We start from the raw sequence: 21,132 nt of genomic DNA on the forward strand, positions 1-21,132 counted from the left end.
TTTCCTGCTCCTTGGATGCTGCCTGACCTGCTGCGCTTTTCCTGCAACACATTCTCAGAGTAAAGGGTAAGGCAGTTAAGCGTGAGGAACAATGGATTAATAAAGACGTTGAGTTTGTTATCGAGAATAAAAGAGAATCTCCGCAGGAGATAAGATAGATATTAAATTAATTTTTTGTGTTAGTTTTTATTGTGAAGAAAAAAAATGGAGGCTGGACAACAAAGGGAAATAAATATTGATGCTTTAAAAACATTTCAGAAGAGGAAATTCTGGACATTTTAGAGGTGTAAAGATGGATAAATCTCCAGGACCTGATCTAATGTATCTCAGAACGTTGTGGGAAATAAGGGAGGAAATTGCAAGACCCCTTGCAGAAATATTTACATCATTTGTAACTGTGGGTGAGGTGCCTGATGACAGGAAGCTGGCTAATGTTACACCTTTGTTTAAGAGAGGCTGTAAGGAGAAACCGGGGAACTATACACCTGTGAGTCTGACTTCACTTGTGGGTAAATTGTTGGAGGTGATTTTAAAAGATAAGAGTTATGGACATTTAGAGAGGCACAAACTGATTGGGGATAGTCAGTATGGTTTTCTGTGAGGAAAATTGTGTCTCACAAACTTGACTGAGTTTTTTGAGGAAGTTACCATAAAGATTGATGAGGGAAGAGTAATTGATGTTATTTACTTGGACTTCAGTAAAGCCTTCGACAAAGTTTTGCATGGTAGATAATTAGTAAAGTTGATCACATGGGATTCAGGGTGAGCTTGTCAATTGGACACAGAATTGGCTTAACAGCAGGAGATAGAAAGTCATGGTGGAGGGTTGTGTTTCGGACTGGAGGCAGTCACCAGCGGTGTTTCACAGGTATTGGTTCTGGGTCCTCTTTTGTTCGTCGTTTAGATAAATGATTTGGATGAGCATATAGAACGCATGGTTAGTAAATTTGCAGATGACACCAAAATTGGTTGCATAGTAGACAGTGAAGGAGGTTTTCTAAGATCTTGAACAAGAGGGTCAATGCGCTGAAAAATGGCAGATGGAGTTCAATTGGGATAAATGCAAGCTATTGCATTTTGGTACAACAAACAGGAGTAGAACTTAGACAAAAAATGGTACGGTCTTGGATAGTTTTGTTGCACAGAGGGACCTTGGGTTCAGGTACATAATTCTTTGAAGTTTGCGTAACATATAAACATGGTGGTTAAAATCACATTTAGCACACTTTCCTTCATCGCTCAGTCCTCTGAATATAGGCGTTGGGAAATCATGTTGAGGCTGTACAGGTTTCGTACATGTTTCGTACTGTATGACTCTATGACCTTCTCCCTAACTTCTATACCCATATATCTCTCTCACTAATGAACACTGACACAAAGTATTAATTTAGAATCTTAGCTACATCCTCTGTCTCCATGCACAAGCTATCACTTTGGTCCTTAAAGGGTCCTTCTCATTCCCACATTATCCTTTTACCCTTAACATACTTATAAAACCTTGAATTTTCCTTTATTTTACTTGCCAGTATCTTTTCATATCCTTTTTTTGTATCTATTTCTAGTTCATTCTGATCAAATCAAATCTGGTCTTATTAAAAGCAGCCTTCCCCCTGTTGAGAACTTTTGAATTCAGGCCCATTCTTGTTCTTTTCATAAGAATCTTGAATTTAATGAAGTTATAATGCTATCTGCAAAATGCTCCCCCACTGATACTTAAACCACTTGCTCAACCTCATTACCTAAACTTAAGTCCAGGACTACCCTTCCCTTGTAGGTTCTTTTACGTGCAGGCCTAAAAGCTCTCCTGGATGTATTTTAAGAATTTCACTCCCTCCAAACCTTTCACAGAATGACCACCCAAGTTAATGCTGGGGAATTTGAAATCTCCTACTATCACTACACTACTACTTCTACACTTCCCTTAAATTTTGCTTACAGATCTGCTCTTCTATTTCTCTTGAAGTGCTGGGGACATAACTGCTATATTCTTAGAAATGTGATCACAGAAGTGCTTCCATCTGTAACAAGAAGGTACCTCAGAGGTCTCTTAACTTGTTCCAGTTAAAATCACATGTGCGGTCATGCAACATCTAAAAGGTAACATGCATTGAAATGAACAGGCTGCCAACAAAAAATAATTAAAATGACCATTGCTTACAGTTGGTATTCCCATTCAGATATATACATTTGAATAAAACACGATGGAACAAATTTAGATCCCCACAAACAGGTGAATTTCAGTTAGGTGGCATACTAAAAAATCTGAAATTTATCCCCAATCTCTCACTTAGAGTTAAAATGGTGAGATGGGAACTAATCTGCTTGCCTGGGGTAAATTGTCAATTTACACATCGTACTGAGGCTGCATGCCTCAGAACTAACCACTATTTTAAAATTAACCTAGTCAGGCTATATTTCCCAAGTTCTGGGAAACCAAGTGAATAAAGAAAGGTGAGGACTATTGGATCAAGAAGGTTAAGTAAAGTGACTGTGGCTGGATGGGCCACTCAAAATAATGAACTTATGATGGAAAGTGATGAACTTATCGTTGAGTTAATAAAGATGGTCAATGATTAAAGCATGCTGGGAAATGAATCTAAGCCTTGACTAAAATGACTGTGATAATCAATGTGCTGCAGAATCCAGAGGCTGCATCTACCAAAAAGCCTGATAGCTGCAGACTCTACAATACACACCGGAATTTGGGTTTGAATGGGACAATGGAATGTTGTCCCCACAACAATTGGAAACATCGAGGTGTGCACCAGACATGGAGGCACCTCACACCCAGCACCTCCGGTACAGGACACTTAAGGATCACCCTGCCATCAACGTGTCAACACCCGGTTGAGTCTGATCGATCAGGGTGACTGAACCTGATCAATCCTTTGGAATACACTCAAGGCCCTCCGAAAAGGGTGTGAAGACTTTGGAGTATAAGAATCGCCGCAAAAGAACGCTTGAGAATAACCACCGAACGAGAAGCCTCCTCTGAAGATGAGATGACATCACCACATGGATCCTGGCCAGTTTCTAGTGTGGTGGTATATAATCATCCGTAGTTAAGGTAAAACATAAGATAGATTTGTAGTGTTTTTCATTGTTTCATAGTGTATTTGTTGCTCTAGTATTAAATGTGTCAAATAAAGAAATAGCAGTTTCGACTCACACTTCTTTTGCTAGATATAAGAGTTCAAACACGCTGTGTGGCAGGTGCAACAGTAACCTACCATTTAATTTCTCTGTTTTACCTTTGCAGACAACAGCGTACCTAGATCTTTTCAATTTCATCCCCAAGGTGTTTGACGTCCCTCACTCTCATCTACTCTAACACTCTCCCAAACCCCCAAATAAACTGTTATCACTAAGACCCCCAAACAAAGTCCTTCAATCCGGTCTAAACTTCAAGCACACCACCCCCTACAGACGCAAGGTCTCAGATACCCTCTTGTTCAACCTTGCCCCCACACCACCCCCAACCCCACTACCCCCTCAACATTGACTTTCCAGATCTGCCGTAATTCCTTCTGATCAGGCTAACCTTTCCCTTTGATCTTCCTTCAACATTGATCCTTCCAAACTTTGAAAACGTTTGATCACTCCTCTTTACACTCTGTTACAGGCCTACCACTCAATTGTCAACCAGTACTCAATCTAGAAGGTGGTGGTCTGAAAACAGAAAAAAAGTTCATGAAGATGCACTATTTGGCAGGACCTGAGGGTAATCCAGTATTTCAGGGTAGCTCACCTCAAAACAACTGATCAGTAGTTCAATAGTCCAGTTAAAACCTTGCCTGAAGAGCAAGAGTCACTATCATTTGTTTAAGTAAGCCAACTTTCCCATAAAATATTTGTGTGCCAACAATAACTTGTATCACCTACATGCCTTTAATGTGCAAGGCACTTCACAGAGACATGGGGAAATAATACATTCCAGGTCTAAAAAGAATAGATAGGTCAAAAAGATGAATTTAAATGAAAAAGAGAGAAAATGGAGTGGGAATTAGGAAGAGAGAGAATAAAAGAATGAGGAGAGGAAGACAAAGAACCATCTCAAAGAGGAGAGAAGGATAAGGCAAAGGATGTGGAAGGGTAATGGAAGGGTAAAGATTGGGAATGGGAACAGAGGTATTCACAGCTCTCATTTTTATTCATGGGCATTTTTGTCTTTTCTTAATATCGGGAATTGCATTTTTTTGTGCAATCAAATGTATCCACTCACTGGCTTTCACACAAGTGAATAAACATATCCATCCTACTTCGAAGGTTTTAAAAGTTTGGCCTGCATTACATGCCCAATATGCAACGGGGCTTGAGACTATTCTAACAGAAGGATCAACCAACGAAGTTGAATCTATATATATGGATACTACTCCATCAAGTGGTAGCTTTGCATATGTAATCAAAAGCAGCAGTTCTGAAGCTTGCACAATGAACAACTTGTTCAAGATAGCATCGCTTGTGGTCGCCTAAGACTAAGTTACAGATATTTTTAAGTAAACTGTGTGGAAATGTTACATTTCCTTTTTAGTACTCTTATTATGCTCTTCACTTTTCCCTGAAATACACGTAATAAGTGCAACAATTTGACATAGTATGGCACACCCTGATTAGAGCTAAATTCTCAGGTTGGTAACAAGTATTTAGTTTGTAAATATTTTTAGCCATACACATATCTGAGAATGCTCCAATTAATAATGCTCCTTCTGTGTCATAGCTCTAGAAATATTTACTGTTCAATAATATATTCAATTTTCTTTCAAAGCAGGCTGCTTTATCCCAGGTGGAATCCGGTCAAGTCTGATTGCGAATGCACATATCCCGGCCAGTGGGCAAGATTCCATCACATGCCTGATTTGTACCTTGTGGACTGACATTTGGAAATCAGGATGTGAAGTACACACTGCAGAATTCTCAGTCTCTGATCTGGAAATTCTGTGACAAGCAAACCCAAGTTGAGGAAAGAAAAAGAGAAAAAAATGGAACCACCTCTGACAAATTTGGTAGGTTATACACCCGATATGCGAGAAAGTGAGGACTGCAGTTGCTGGAGATCAGAGTTAAAAAGTGTGGCACTGGAAAAGCACAGCCAGTCAGGCAGCATCCGAGGAGCAGGAGAGTCAACGTTTCGATGAAGATTCCTGATGAAGAGCTTATGCTCGAAACGTCAACTCTCCTACCCCTTGGATGCTGCCTGACCGGCTATGCTTTTCCAGCACCACACTTTTTGACTATACACTCAATACAGCAATTTCTTGAAAAAGCACAAGCCACCTATTTTTCTTCTGAATTTCCAGAAGTTTCCAAGTACATCAATAATCCATTCTGGGAAACTACTGGACAATTGGGAATGGTTGGCAGTCTAATTCAACACTAGCTTGTGAATACAACAAAATACACTGCATCTAGAATGACATTCTAAAATCACTGCCCTAGGGTTAGTACCTACCAAAGGATCTTTATATCTCCTATGTTGTTGCAAGGTGGCACTCCCTGCTTCTGCTCAATGAATTAAAAGTCTCTTTCTGTGCAGAACTGAAACCTGAACTCTTTCAGCAGCTTCAGGAATCAAACTTTGCCATCTTTGTAGGCAGAACAGCCATTGAGTCTTTGGCTGGTCAGCACAATCTCTTGTGCTAAATAAGCTCTGACTTTCAAAGCTATGTATCAAGGGAAATCCACAAAAAAACTATGTGAGATACTGGGGAGGGTACATTTGATTATTACATAGAATTGAAAATATGAAGCTGGTTTCACTCTTTCAAACCACATCTTGACCTCAAAAAAAGTTGCTGAACCATTTTCTTCATCCAAATATGTAGCTAATGAGTTAACACTACTTCAGGGGAAACCGTGTTTTTTTGGGGGGGAAGGGGATGGAGGTGGGACAAAGACAGAGAGAAGGCTCCCTTCCCTCAAAGACAATAGTGAACTATTTGCCCGGTCCCAGCTGTTAACATGGTCATCTTTCCCTGTGATGGACCCACACATTGCCAGATTTAATTAGTTTTAATATTAATCCTTTGAGACTGCTCACGGTTAAAATAACACTACATATTGTGCTTCCTATCTCCCAGCAGTTACGCTATTGTAGCTCACTTCCTAAATACTGTAGGACTAATTCATTTCCTGATTCATCAAAGTCTGTCTTCCCTGTATAAAGAACAAATCTAATAGCAACTTTAAAATTCACAAAATACCATCCAGAAGGACAACAGTAATAAACAAATGAGGACACCACCACAACAAATTCTTCTCCAAGTCATATGTCTTTCTGACTTGGTACTATATTGTTTCTTCATTATCACGGGGTAAAAATTCTGGAATCCGAATCTAACAGCAGCAGAGTGTACCTAGACCATGGATTCAAAGAGGCAGAATACCACGTCCTTCTCATGGACAATTAGGGATGGGCAACACATTCTGGCAATTATAGCAATGCTCACATCCCAAAGATAAAGTGCTTTTCATCAGATTCATTATTATATTTGGAAATAAAACATCAGAAATGAATAAGAATCATTTCTACAGTCCAGACATATCATGGTAATTGTTGGAAATAGGTAACAACTGCTTTAAGGGTAAATTCATCACTAAACTCCAAAACCTAGGTCTTGGTCCCCCCTCTCTGTATCAGGATCATCAACTTCCAAACCCATAGACCACTATCAGTAAGAATAGGCAACAACAGCTCCTCCAATATAATCCTCAAGACCGGTGCCCGAGAAGGCTGCATACTCAGCCCCCTACTATACGCCATATGTACTCACAACTGTGTGGCCAAATTCCATTTATAAATTTGCTGAAGACACCACCATTATAGGTTGGATCTCCAGCAACAACGAGATAGAATACAAGAAAGAAATTGAGTGCTTAGAACCATGGCGTAAAGGTAACATTTTCTCCATCAATGTAGCAAAATGAAGGAGCTGGTCGTTTACTTCAGTTGAGCGGAGGACATGCCCTTGCCTGCATCAGTGGGGCTAAGTGGAGATGGTACAGCGTCAGGTTCCTGGGAGTGAACATCATCAACAATCTGCCCTGGTGCATTGATGCGACGGTCAAGAAAGCACAATAATGTTTATACCTCCTCAGGAGACTAAGGAATTTCAGATATCCACAAAGGACTCTTACCAAGTTTTATAGATGCACCAGAGACACTATCCTTTCTGAGTGCAACACAACATTGTATGGCAACTGTTCTGCCCAAGACTAAAATAAATTACAGAAAGTTGTGAACACAGCCCAGTCCAACACACAAACCAGCCTCCCATCCATCTATACTTTCCACTGCCTCAGAAAAGCAACCAACATATTCAAAGATCCCTCCCATCCCAGTCATACTTTTTTCCACTCCCTTCTGTCAGGCAGAAGATATAAAAGTTTGAATACACATATGAACAGATTTAAAAACAGCGTCTTCCCCACTATTATCAGACTTTTGAACGGTCCTCTCAAATGTTAATTCTGATCTCTCTTTCTGCACTTTCTCTACAGCTGTATTCTGCACTCTGTTCTGCTATCTTGATGGTGTGCTTTGGTATGGTATGGATAGCACGCAAAACAACACTTTTCACTGGAGCTCGGTACAGTGATACAGTGATTTATTGACAACAATAAATCAAACTCAAACTCAAAAATAGTTGCTTCTACGAGAAGCCACATCAGGTCTGGAGATGAAGGTGAGAGAGAGATATAAAGGGTGGGAAAGTGAATGCTGAGTGAGGTTTGCAGGGATTAGCATTGGGACGATTACTGTTCCTGACTTGTGTCAAATACTTGGTTTAGGAAATGCGTTGATCAAATTTGCAATAGAGAAATTAAGTCATGAGAATAAGAATTGAAAATGTTGGGCAAACCCTACTTATTGGCAAAGATCATCACATTGTTTAGCGTTAGCAAGTGCATATTATTTCATATATTTAGGAAAATGAAACACATACTGAATGGTGTTGAAATAGCAAAGGAAGAAACTAAGAGTGAAGAGACTGAACATTCAACATATCTAACCACAGCAAGGCCACTTCATAACCAAAGTGCAATTCATAACCAAAACAGTAGAATATAAGTTTGATAAATCATCAAATTCTATAATGCGATGATCAGACAACACTTTGATTACTATCCAGCTCTTGGCTGCCAAGAAACAATCAAATTGTTAAAGTTCTGCAGGCAGTGCAATACAGTGACCCAAGTTTCATTCCTAATTGCAGAAGACTCAAGCTATTAGAAGAGACTTAAGAAACATAGCCTTTCAATCCAAATAGGAAGCGTCTCAAATGCATTCTTAAAAGAAGAAAACAAAATAGTTAAGGAACACTCTAGTATTAAATATTAGTTGACAGTCCAAGATGGATCCAAAATTAGCTTAGTGGTAAGAGACATGGTGGTACAGACCCATGTCACTGGAGTCCAGTTGCATACTACAGGGCTCAGTGCTGTTTGGATATATATAAACAATAAAGGTGAGAACATAACAGGGATGACAAATGAGTTTCTGGATGACAAGAGGATGGGCTGGGTGCTTAACAATGGGGAAGAAAGTTTTAGGTTGCAGAATGATACTAATAGATTGGTCAGATAGGCAGAACAGCAACAGATACCATTTTGGATCCAGCTTTCCAAGTTACTTCGATCCCAAGTTTTTCAACATTCTTTATAAGTCTCTAATGTGGGACCTTGTAAATGGATTTGCTGAAATCCATTTACATTATATTGACTATCCTAAATTCATCAATACACTGGCCACCTCCTCAAAAAATTTAATGAAACTTAATAGGCATGACCCTCCTCTGATGAAATGGCTGACCATCCCCGATTAACCCTTGCCTCTCCAAGGGAAGATTAATTCTCTCCTTCAGAATTTTCTACAACAGGTTCCCTACCATTGATGTTGGACTCACTAGTCTGTAATTCCCTGGTTTATCTTTACTGCCCTTCTTGAAAAGTAGAATCACATTAGCTCTTCTGCAGTCCTCTGAGTATAGTGGATGAAGAGGTTGTGGTGGTACGAGAGACGAAATTGAAAGGTTATTAGTTCAAATCCCACATGACAAATTTTGAAATTGATTTTTAATAAAAAATTAATCTGTGCACTAACATCAGACAACTGTCATAAATGCCACAAGTAAAAAGTCCAAACTAGCTCACAGATTATCTTTGGCAAAGAGAAGCTATTGTGGGTTACTCATGTCCATATATTACGATGATTTTTACCGTCCTGAGGATAACTAGGGATGAGCAATATGCATTGCTAATGTTTCCAAAACTTAAGAGCATAGATACAATTGCTGCTCCACAATTTAATACTCCTATTTCAAAACCTGCGATCTTAGCCATGGAAACTGTCAATTTAAATATGTCCAAACAGGTTTCACTAATTAGCTATTTCAGTGAAAACCTTTATCTCATCAGTATGGGTTAAATTCAAGCTCAATCTGCAGAAATGAAAAAGTTGTGCTAGCCATTGCACCATTTCGTCAGACTTCTTTTCATAGCACAAAGTTTCCACTAAAATTCGTCCTCCGCCCCCACATAAGTAGAACTGGTCTATTCCCATTTGAAACTTTTCCCCATCAACTTACTGACGTACTGACATATACAATAGAAAATGATTTCATTTCCACAGCTGAATCATATCTAAATATGAAATATATGGGTGACCTACATTACATTGGTCCTACAATGCAAATCAATCTTATCTAGGAGTTAAGTTTCAAAACTCTAGCTCAATCTGAGGCCAACGTTATTCTGGCGAATTTACTTGACAACTTTCATGAAACACGAAGAGCTTCCACGGGAATCCAAAAGCATACGGTTTGTGGTCTTGAAGTTAATTAAAAACAATCCTACAGAATAGCTACACAATTGAAACAATACCAATTCTGAGAAAACAGAAAAACAATTAACACCACCATTGTCCTCCCCCACCACTGTGTCAGGAGTACCATATTTATAAAGTACTTCTTATATGTACATGATCAAGTACTACATAAAACAGAAAGCTTGAGTAAAGATTTGATTTAATTAATTAGGTCTCTTCCAGACAGGATTTGAACATGAAACCTACCTTTCCGATCGTACATAAAGACAAGTATAGGCTGATTTGGTCCAAAGGCACAAAAAGCCACCATGTGTTCATGAGGATGAAAGGCTACATCTCGGACAGCTGATGTATAATTAAGATCAGAATACATTGCCACTTGGTCCCCTAACAAAAGGAAGGAAAAGAAAGAAAAGACTGGAATCATGGTTATAAATAACATTGATTGCAAGGAACAATAACTTGAACATAATCTTAGGTGACCTATAAAATTTATAAAACACTCAACTAGTAACTGAGACCCAAATGTGATTACATTAATCAAACAGGGCTCAAAGGAGCATTGTTAGAACTAAAGTTGGAGAGAGTGCACTGTTGTGCTCTAGTCTTACTCCACTTGTCACAAAATAATTTTAAATGCTTTAACCAGTTACTGGTACAGCCAATTATATATTTTATCAATTTGTGGTTTAGAATTTAAAAAGGGATCAACTGACCAAAAAGAAACTGACCGAATATTTGTTAGTTCTTGAAGAAAAAAGGAATAAATATGAAACGTTCAAGATAACTTTCAGTCGGCATCTTGGTACAAGTAGGCAGGGTTCAATAATCACAATCAGTTGTCACTGGGACCTATGCAAACACAGTACAAGAAATGTTGAGGGGAACTCTTTCTGAGACTTTTCAGGAGAAGAGCTGGCTTAATGCTTCATTTATTGAACAGGACCCTCAAAATGGTTTCTTCAGAATGGTGAAGGGTGAGCTGAGTGGCTTCTCTAACTTAGCACACTATACCATAACGTAACTGAATAATATTCAGAACAAAGTCCATCTCCTGAAAGCTGTAAAGCCAGACAAAAGTCCAAACAATTAAATTTATGCATGTGACTTCCAAGAAATATCCTTTCAGTGAACACCTTTTAAAGAAGGTCTAGCTATCTCCTGAGCCTTTTAAAATGAACCACTGTCCTCAATCCTACGAACATAAATCTTCAAAAACAAAAGCACCTTCATAACAAAAATATGAGGCAAATTAAATTTTAAATGCAATATTGTTTCTGAAAAATACAATTAAAGTGACCAGGTTTAAAATTTAAGAGTAAGCCATGCTGGATAATCCTGCAGAACAGACTGCACTAGGGTACTGTGGATCATGTTAATGAACTAATTTTCAAGTGACCTGGACTAATGATCCTGTGGTTAGTGTAAAATTCCCTGATAGCAGCTGGGAAAATATAACTTCAATTAATTAAAATCTGGAAGAAATGGCAGCACCAATAATCGTGACCAGACCTGTCATTAAAACCCACCTGGTTCACTTTAGGAGAAGACATCTAACCATCTTTTCCATGGAAATGGCCGAACTAGCCCTTTGGCTAGATTAAAGAAAGTGGCTCACTGCCAATTTTTCAAGAGGAATAAGGTATGTGCAATAAACATGCCCCTTAATAGCAACATCGGCATTCTGCAAATGAGTAAATACACAGATATGGACAGTAGGTTGCTCTCCTTTCTGGGCAATTGCAGCCAGTTTTAAAATGCAAGTTCAGTTAAAATAAACTGATCAGTAATAAAGAATTGCTTTCAGTAATTTCACAATGAAACAGGAAAGCAGTGGGATAATGTCACAGACTAGCAAACCTGTAGCCCAAGCTAATGCTCTGGGGACATGGATCAAATCCAATAACAGCAGTTGGTGGAATACAAAGCTAGAGTCAATGGTGGTGACCATGCCAATCTCAATTAACTGCTGAATAACTCTACCTGTTTTACTGGAGACCTTTACATGCCCCCAGACTCTCAGAAATGTGGTTGACTTATTGCAGCCCACAACTTTAAGCAAGCTGCTCAGTTCAAGAATACCTGGGGATGGGCAAAAATCCCATCTCATGAAAGAATTTTTAAAAATAGCCATTGAATTATTATTAAAAATAACTAGTACTACTGTCCTTAAGGAAAGAAATGTTGCTTTAATGTGCTTTGGTCTCCACAACCACACTAACATGGCTAACTCTTAATATTCTCTGAAGTGACTTTGCTGGTTGTTCAGATGAATTGATCTACTAAAAAATGAATAAACTGAAAAACTGGATGGACCACTCAGCCACAATGCAAGAATCAAATTAAGGCATGACAAGGTCACCCCCCCAGCCCAGTAAATCATTGGGGACTGCTGCCTAAGCTCGGAATGTTTTCCCAGAGACCTGTCAACCCAATACTGCAAAGGAAGGCTGGGTGCAATGGTGCACTGTCAAATGGAAATTTCACTGATTCTCGTAAAACATAATGCATGGCATCTAATGCTGATCATCTTTTGTCTTAATCGAATTGAAAATCATTTTTAGGCAGCACAGTATACCAAACACAGGATAACAAAACATCTCTCAATCAAAGTGAGGGAAAACTGTATGAAGAATTTGTAGGATAGGAACAGCCCACTGACACTGCAAGCACCAAAAATACTGCCAAATCCCATGGGTACACTAATAGAAAATGAGAAGAACTCGGATTAAAAACTGATCAATTACACCAAGTTTCTGAACAGGTTTATAAACTTTGGTCTGTCCACTGTGAAATTAACTGAAGTCCAGGTGTGGAATCTTCCTAAGTTAAGACTTTTCAATTTGCCCTTGGATGATCACTGCAGTTTTGTGACAAACAGAACATTAGTCCAGAAAGTTACATTTGTTCACATAAAGAAATTAAACAGCTCAATCACTGGAATACTGTTCTGGCAAATTCATATCTTAAGTATTACTCTCATAGCTTCTTAAACATTTGGCTAGTAATGTAGGATGGATGGTCCAAGGTTCCCAGGAAAAGGAGCTTGTGGGCCATTGGGTATCCTTGGAGTCTACCATCACAGATAGTTGGGTAGTGTGCTCCTCTGATATATATTAACCTTTTCTTTATCTGCACACCCAAATGACATGTTCCTACTTCACTTTGCCAGCCTTTTTATGTATGTTTTTCTCCTCTCTGAAAATTAGGTGTTTTATATCTTTCATTATTGCCTCCTTGTACCATGACTGAGCTGCTGAACATTACCAGCAATTTGTTACATTTAACTAAAAGTGGAATGGCTTATATATTCACTGTACATCTGTGTCCCAGATATTATCCCTTATATAGCACAAACATCCCTACTGAAACTGATTCACTGTGAACAATGTCACAGAAGATATCTAACAATTTCCATTCTCAGTTTCAATTTCTCTGAATCAAGATTTTATCATGCCTCATGATCCAATTTCCCCAAATTCAAATAATCATTCAGTATGCTTATGATATAAAATTATCTATTTTTAGTTTTTTTTTGTTTTATGATTGACAGCAACCTGCTACATACACAGAATATCACTTACAATATGTTATCTTCTAAAAGAGAAAATTTAAACATTTTCTTCTACATAATATGCCTGTAATCAATAATTTTCAGTTCAAATGCTTTAATTTTAGAGGAAGCACGATGAAACCCAAAGTATGAGGAGACCAAAATCTTGAAGAAGTTAAAGAAATCCAGCCTAACAAGCCAAAGCATAATACTGAAAATGCTAGAAATCTGAAACTAAAACAGACAAATAGATTGCTGATGAAAGGTCACATAACTGAAATGTACACGGTTGTTTCTCCAAAGAAGCTGCCTAATCTGCTGACTTTTCCAGCATTTTCCAGTTTGCATTCCAGCCACAAACATCTTTAAAGCTGTCCCAATATCGCGGGTTGTGTTTTCTTAAGATTTCCGTTTTTGTATCTATTATTTCACACTATCAAAATCAAGATAAAAACCATCTAGTAAACCTTGCATCATTTACAACCTCCCCTTCCAAGCCATACATCACCTGGACTTGAAAACAAATTATTTCTCCTTCTTCCTCACTGCATGAAAATAAAGACCTTACTATTCAGCATTTCAGTGGGTGTATTGTGTTCAGTTTTTATCTGGAGAAAGATGTTCTGGCTAGGGGTAGAGTGCAATGAAGATTTACCAGACTGATTTCTGGGATGGTGGGACTAACATATGACAACAGAGTGGATCAGTTAGGACTATATTCACTGGACTTTAGAAGAAAGAGGTGGACTTTCACGGAAACCTATCAAATTCCAACAGGAATAGACAGGCTAAATGTAGGAAGGATGTTCCCGATGACAGGGGCGTTCATATCTCAAACAAAGGATGCGGAATAGGCTATTTAAGATTGAGATAAGGAGAAAAGTCTTCACCTAGAGTGGTGAGCTTATAGAGTTCTCTGCCATAGAAAGCAGTTGAGGCAAAACATTGAATAATTCAAAAAAACAGTTAGATGTTGTTGTTCGGACTAAAGGGATCAAAGGGTATGGGGAGAAAGAGAGAACAGAACACTGAGTTGGATGATCAACCGTGATCATACTGAGTAGATTAGATTAGATTCCCAACAGTGTGGAAACATGTCCTTCTGCCCAACAAATCCACACCGACCCTCTAAAGAGTAACCCAACCAAACTCATTCCCCTACATTTACTCCGACTAATGCACCTAATACTATGAGTAATTTAGCATCACCAACTCACCTGACCTGCACATCTTGTGGAATGTGGGAGGAAACTGGAGCACCTGGAGGAAAGCCATGCAGAGAACGTGCAAACTCCACACAGACAGTAACCCGAGGCCAGAATTGAAGCAGGGTCGCTGGCACTGTGAAGCAGCAGTGCTAACCACTGAACCACCGTGCCACTATAAATATAGCAATGGAGGTATTATGGGCCAAATGGCCTACTCCTTTCTGCGCTATTTTCTATGCTTCTGTCTTTACCTTCACCACACAGGGTTCAGCAGTTCATGATAGCAGTTTACCAAGTTTGAGGGTAATTAGGGATATGCAAAAAGTGCAGACCATTCTTAGTGATTCTGCATGAATGAATAAAATAAAAGGCATTGCTAGGATACAGTGCTCATTAGTTCTTCTCTCAAGGCATTCCAGAGTTTTGTGAAAGATTCTCCCAGATTCCATGGTACTGGAAAACTCCAACTTGGTAAAGATGAAGTGAACATTTGAAAATTTGTTCTTACGTGCATTAAATATGATATAAACCAAATCAGACATGCATAAAATTAACTCAAAATGAGTAGATAACCCAATGGAATTTGGCAGGCTTTATAAAAGGTTTTGGTTTTAGAGCGACTAATTCTTTTTCATTGTGATGGATTCTAAGATCTTTATTCAGTGCTTAGGGAAAGAACTGCAGGAATCTTATCTCAGTTCTAGGATCCAATGTAAATGCAGGTGCATGCAAGTGACCTATTGACTTAGTCAACTTTATGAAGATCTTATACTCTGCATATAGAATTTATTTTGTCATGTTATTTTGTAAATGACCCTTACTCTCAAAGAGTTGGCAAAAGAGCCTTGGAATCAAACAGAAGATTAAACTCTCAAAAGAATGCCAATCATTGTTCTAAGGTGTTAAGAATTATGGGATGCAGACAGGAAACTATGGATGAGGTCACAACCAGATCAGCCACAATCTTGTTGCATGTGGAGAATGCTCAAAGGGCCGAATGGTCTAATCCTGCTCCCAAGACCTATATTCAATGAGATCTTGATCAACTGGGCCAATGTGCTGAGGACTGGCAGTTAGAGTTTAATTTAGACAAATGCGAGGTGTTGCTTTTTACACAGTTAATGAAGAATGTTGTCAAACAGAGAGACTTAGGCATTCAGGTACATAGTTTATTGAGAGTGGTATCACAGGTGGGCATTGTCATAAAGAAGATGTTTGGTACACTTGCCTTCATTGGTCAGTGCATCAAATATATGAATTGGGACATTATGTTGTGTTTTTAAAAGACATTAGTCACAAGAGTGTGGTGCTGGAAAAGCACAGCAGGTCAGGTAGCATCCGAAGTGCAAGAAAAAAAGCCCTAGCTTTTGCCTGAAATGTCGATTCTTCTGCTTTTCGGATGCTGCCTGATTTGCTGTGCTTTTCCAGCACCACACTCTCGTCACTAATCTCCAGCATCTGCAATCCTCACTTTCGTCACGACATTAGCGAGGTCACTTTTGGAGTACTGCATATAGTGTTCATTGCCCTGATGTAGGAAGGATATTATTAAATTGGAAAGGGTGCAGGCAAGATTTACATTACTGAGACTGGAGGCCTTGAGTTAGAAGGAGAGGCTGGATATCCTAAGTCGATTTTTTCCCGAAGCATAGGAAGCTGAGGGGTGACCTTATAGAGGTTTATAACATCATGAAAGGCTGGGATAAGGAGAATAGTCAAGATCTGTTCCATGTTCTGAGGAAGAATCATTGATCCCAAAACATTAACTCTGATTTCTCTTCACAGATGCTGCCACACCTGCTGAATCTTTCCAGCAACTTCTATTTTTGTTTCTATTCCCCAGGGTAGGGGAGTTCAAAACTTTTCACACAGAAGGTGGTGCATATATGGATCAAACTGCCAGAGAAAGTGGTAAAGGTGGGTACAATTACAACATGTGACTCTCAATGACAATTGTCATACCTCTCCCAATTGCTTATATTTTCCCCAATGTGTCCCTCAGTCCTTGTCCTTGCCACTACATATTCCCCTCTCCACCAATAATGCTCCATCCTATTTAGCTTTGAATTACCTGCTCAATCCTTTTGGCAATCCTGTTGCCCTCTTTTTCACTATAATTCCTGTAACCTGCTATGACTTGATTTCACCATTAGGTAATGAAAGACCAGAGATCCCCTTGTCCATAACTAATCACTCTGCTATCTACCACTGTAAAATTCTTTCTATAAAAGACAAAATGCTTTCAAAATACAATCATTTTTAAAACAAAAAACGTGTATGTATATAGTGGAAAGAAAGAACTGTGAATCTGAAACAATAACAGAAATTGCTGGAGAAACTCAGCAAATGATGCAGTATCTATGGAGTCAAAGCACAGTTAACATTTTGTTAAGCCTCCACAGTTCATTGTTTTATTTTAAGGTAATGTAATTAATGTCCACGATTTTAAATAATCCCCTTTATTCATAACCCTACCCTTACATACATAGACAGATAGACGGACGAGGATAGTTAAATGATAATTCATTTAAAAAAATAAGAGAATTGTGACTGGCCAGATCACTTAAGCAGTTTTGAACGATGGTTATTGAAACTTCAAGCAAATCTTGGATAGTACACTCTTTTCTGAAAGGTGGAACTGTTGAATTATGAAGACACTGGTAAATGCAAACAGCTTCTGCAGACTGCTGAAGACTTTCACATAATACCCTACAGAATGAGGTTCTTTTCTTAGAACTTCCAATAATTTGATAACTGGAGGATAGCGTGAGAGTGACCAGCAGCTGTCATAGCTCCACATTACCTTTTGTCCAAACCAGTTCAATCTCTGGTTTCTTTTTTTCCTTTTCAAACTTCTCTTTGCTTGACCGGTGGACACTGGCCTCCCACTGAATGACCCTTGAACACAATCCAACACAAGTGCCGAAATATTTGCAGTATTCTTAGAACAATAACCAAACTTCAATTAACTTTCCAGAGCAGTTCCCATAAATAAATATCAATTTGGGTTTTTTTGTCTGTTTTTTCAAAGGCGAGCCACTGTTGAAAGTCCAAGACTTCAGCTCACAGTTCCAAACCAAAAATGAGAACAATGAAGAAAAACAGTTATGGTCCACCGCGTGATTGGTTCCTGGGCAAGTGACCATCAGTGGTGTATAAACAGAAGCTTAAGTGCAAACAAAAAGACGTAAATCTCTCTCTCTGTGTTAAGGAACAGAAAATCTTCTGCTCTCACTCACCATTCCCCTGCAAGCTGCTCTCTCTGCAAATTTCCTGTTGAAAAATAAAGGGAATAACAAGACCTTCTAAGGAAATGAAAGGGTAAATTCTTATCCAGAGAATGTCTGAAACTCAATGTATCACAATTTTCTGCCATTAGCAAATGAATACCAGTCTAGATTTCATGCTCAAGACCTAAATTGGAACTTATCCACAACCTAATAAGTCAGAGTTGAGAGTGCTACCACTGAGGCATAACTGATACTCAAGTGCCTTGCTTCTCATTTGCAACTCTGATTATCTCTCTCAGTTTGTTTGACAAGTTTAATCAATTCCAAAATAAAACGATTGTAGTAATAGCTGAAACATACCTGTCTCTGAATTCCAAACATAACATATCCCATCTTCACTACCAGAAAAAAGAAACATCCCACATGGTGTGAATGTGCTGTATAGCTGCTCACGGTAATTTGTAGCTCCTGTATACTTCTTTGCAGCCAATCTAGAAATTAAAGAGCATAGAAACTAGGAATCCAGAGAGTCTGGAAACAAAAAAAAATTTAAGGACCCCTAAAAGGCCAGTAACAAGCTAGATCTAATCAGAATTTCATAATACCATTTTATTCAGACTGTTTCTCCTTAGCTGCACCGCTTTGAAAATAAACATTTTTAATTGTTCCCATAATGGTCTTGGTGAGTAGTCCCCTGTAGGGACAGGTTACCACTCTTGAACAAAAAGGTTCAATGTGTGCTCGGTGATTTCCCAGCCTGCATGTCAGGCAGAGGGTTTGTTTGGAATGAAAACTATTTTCAAAAATGGAGACAAATTAAAACAAAGGTATTGCAGGTTGATCAAAGCAAAATATTGTAGATTTTGGAAACATGAAATAAAATATAAAATGCTTGAGAACCTCAGCAGGTCTGGCATCGTCTGTGAAGACAGATCAGCATTAGAGATGGCCTTCTGATTATGTATGCTTCAACAAGATTATCTCTCATTCTTCTAAACTCCAGTGGTTATATAAACAAGAACAACTTTTTATTACACACTTCTGGAGTCGGTGGGACTTGAACTCAGTCCTCCTGGCATACTACCACTGCACCACAACAGTCTGTGGATAAAAGCGTAATCTGTTTTAGCTTTCTTTAGTAGATTAGTCCTTCATCCCATGTATGACTTGAACTCCTCTGAACTGCTTCTAAAGCAATTCATTTTTTGAAATTCTCAGAATTAGAGTTCGGATACCGCAGAAGATTATGCAGAAGCCCACACCGACCCACCGAAGCGCAACCCACCCATATCCCTTTACCTAACACTATGGGCAATTTAGCATGGCCAATTCACCTGACCTGCACATCTTTGGACTGTGGGAGGAAACCAGAGCACCCGGAGGAAACCCACGCAGACATGGGGAGAATGTACAATCTCCACACAGTCGCCTGAGGCGGGAATTGAACCCGGACCTCTGGCGCTGTGAGGCAGCAGTGCTAACCACTGTGCCACCATGCCGCACTGAATTTGATTGGAAGGTAATGTAAGTCAGTTTTCATTTCAGCGTCCAGTCTTCGGGTGAGTCTTGAACTCACAACTATCGCACTCAGCAGCAAGTCTATTACCAAATGAGCCATGTCTGACACAACTTTAATTATGTAAGGGTTGTAATAGACTGGGTGTTCTTTGAATCCTAGTTAATTACAAACCTCTGGAATACAGTATGACAACAGTGGTAATTATTGGCTACAGAGGAACCTTGATTATCCGAATACCAATTATCCGAAAATCGTATTATCCAAAGGAAATCTCGTTGCCCCGATAGAAACATTAGACCCAAGACGAGTTTCCAACAGTGATTGTGTTTTTTGTTTACTGTGATTAAACAGACACTGTCTCCAAATGACTGACCTCTTGCCCTCTCTCTCTCCCCACACATTCCCTGGAGTTCTACAGAGGGATGTACCCGAAACCCTCGCCCCCAGATAAACTCTCCAACATTATCCTGTACAGGGCTAATGTGGAAACTGTCAAAAAGTTGCAGTAAAAAAGTGGTGTGTGTGTGTGTGCGCGCGCGTGCTATTTGGAGACTTACCCCACAAGGGCAGTTGCAGCAGTCTTGTTGTTGGTGTACAGTCCGGCTGCCCTGGAGAAGGGGTTGGGGCAGATGGGGTTTTGGGGGGGGGGTGTTGGACGGGATTGGGAGACAATGTTGGACTGGGTTTGGGGGCAGGGGGCAGTGTTGGACAGGGTTGGGGGGGGGTAGGTGGGGACAGGGGCTCGTGTGCTGTGCTGCTGCAGTCTCTGAGCCCCAGAGGAAAGGCATTTAATTGATTAACCGAATAATCGATTATCCGAACGGAATAGTGCCCACTCATCTCGTTCGGATAATCGAGGTTCTCCTGTATATGCATGACTCATACCATCCTCATCCAATGTCACCGCATCATCATCCGGCTGTGCAGGACTAAATCATCCAGTTTGGCTTTGGTTTCCATAGCCACACCATCAGCTCTGATATTACCTACGGATGCACTGTAGGCCCCTAAACCCTAACATTCATTTATCCACCTATATAAAAGGAGAAATATCAACAATTGTGGTGTTTTTGTAAAAGGACTGCTTTGTAAACGGAGAGCAACAGTCAGACATGTGCTATTTGGTGAACAGAAGAGATGCACATGATACAAGCAGGAATTTTGACCAGCAGGTGGGAGCAGCATATGGCAAGTGAGCAGACAGTGCATGTGAAATGTGGGGATAGCGTGCACTGGGGTCCAGGCTCTGCATACGGGGTTAGTGAGCAATGCGCATGGGTGTGCAGAACAGTGTCATGTATAGGGATTGGGCAATGCACACTGGAAAGCATGCGCCACACACAGGGCAAGGAGTGGACAGTAGCCTTGGTGGCATGTTGTGTATATAAGGGCAAGGTAGCATGGGCATGGGAAGAAAGTGATATATGGACAAAAGAAGTGCAGCATTTTGTTTTTTGTTTTGCTTCCAGTAACTGGTGATAATATCCTAACTTAGTCAAATACAAATTTACTAAAACTAAACCGAAAAATACTTATGGTTAGATGAAAATGTGGGTAGCGTGTGTGCCATAAATGTAATGTCCGTTTGCGGGAGCTTGGGAGAACACTGTGACCCTGGACAAGCACATTTGCACCAGGTGCCTGCGGCCTGCTACTGAGCTAGAATGGAAAAGTAACAGCTGGTCACTTCGTACAAGAAGCAGGTTCCGTTCCTTATAACTTTAGTATTAGATAATTGGTCAAACTGAATTTAGTGCCATGATGCATGGAATCATTTAAGTTGTAGGAGAGAGGGCAGT

At 39.5% G+C, this 21,132-nt stretch overlaps 1 protein-coding gene across 1 annotated transcript in view; it reads right to left on the minus strand.

Annotated features, from left to right (window-relative positions):
• The window catches only part of ahi1 (Abelson helper integration site 1), a 258,275-nt gene that overhangs the window by 140,291 nt on the left and 96,852 nt on the right, over positions 1–21,132 (minus strand). Inside the window, exons 16-17 of the mRNA XM_060857049.1 lie at positions 18,175–18,305; positions 10,070–10,210 (exon numbers count right to left, since the gene is read on the minus strand). Of these exons, the coding sequence (XP_060713032.1) occupies positions 10,070–10,210; positions 18,175–18,305 (272 nt within the window). The remainder of the gene's footprint in view (positions 1–10,069; positions 10,211–18,174; positions 18,306–21,132) is intronic.

The sequence above is a fragment of the Hemiscyllium ocellatum genome, chromosome 3, assembly GCF_020745735.1.
Source record: "Hemiscyllium ocellatum isolate sHemOce1 chromosome 3, sHemOce1.pat.X.cur, whole genome shotgun sequence".
Classification (NCBI taxonomy): domain Eukaryota; kingdom Metazoa; phylum Chordata; class Chondrichthyes; order Orectolobiformes; family Hemiscylliidae; genus Hemiscyllium; species Hemiscyllium ocellatum.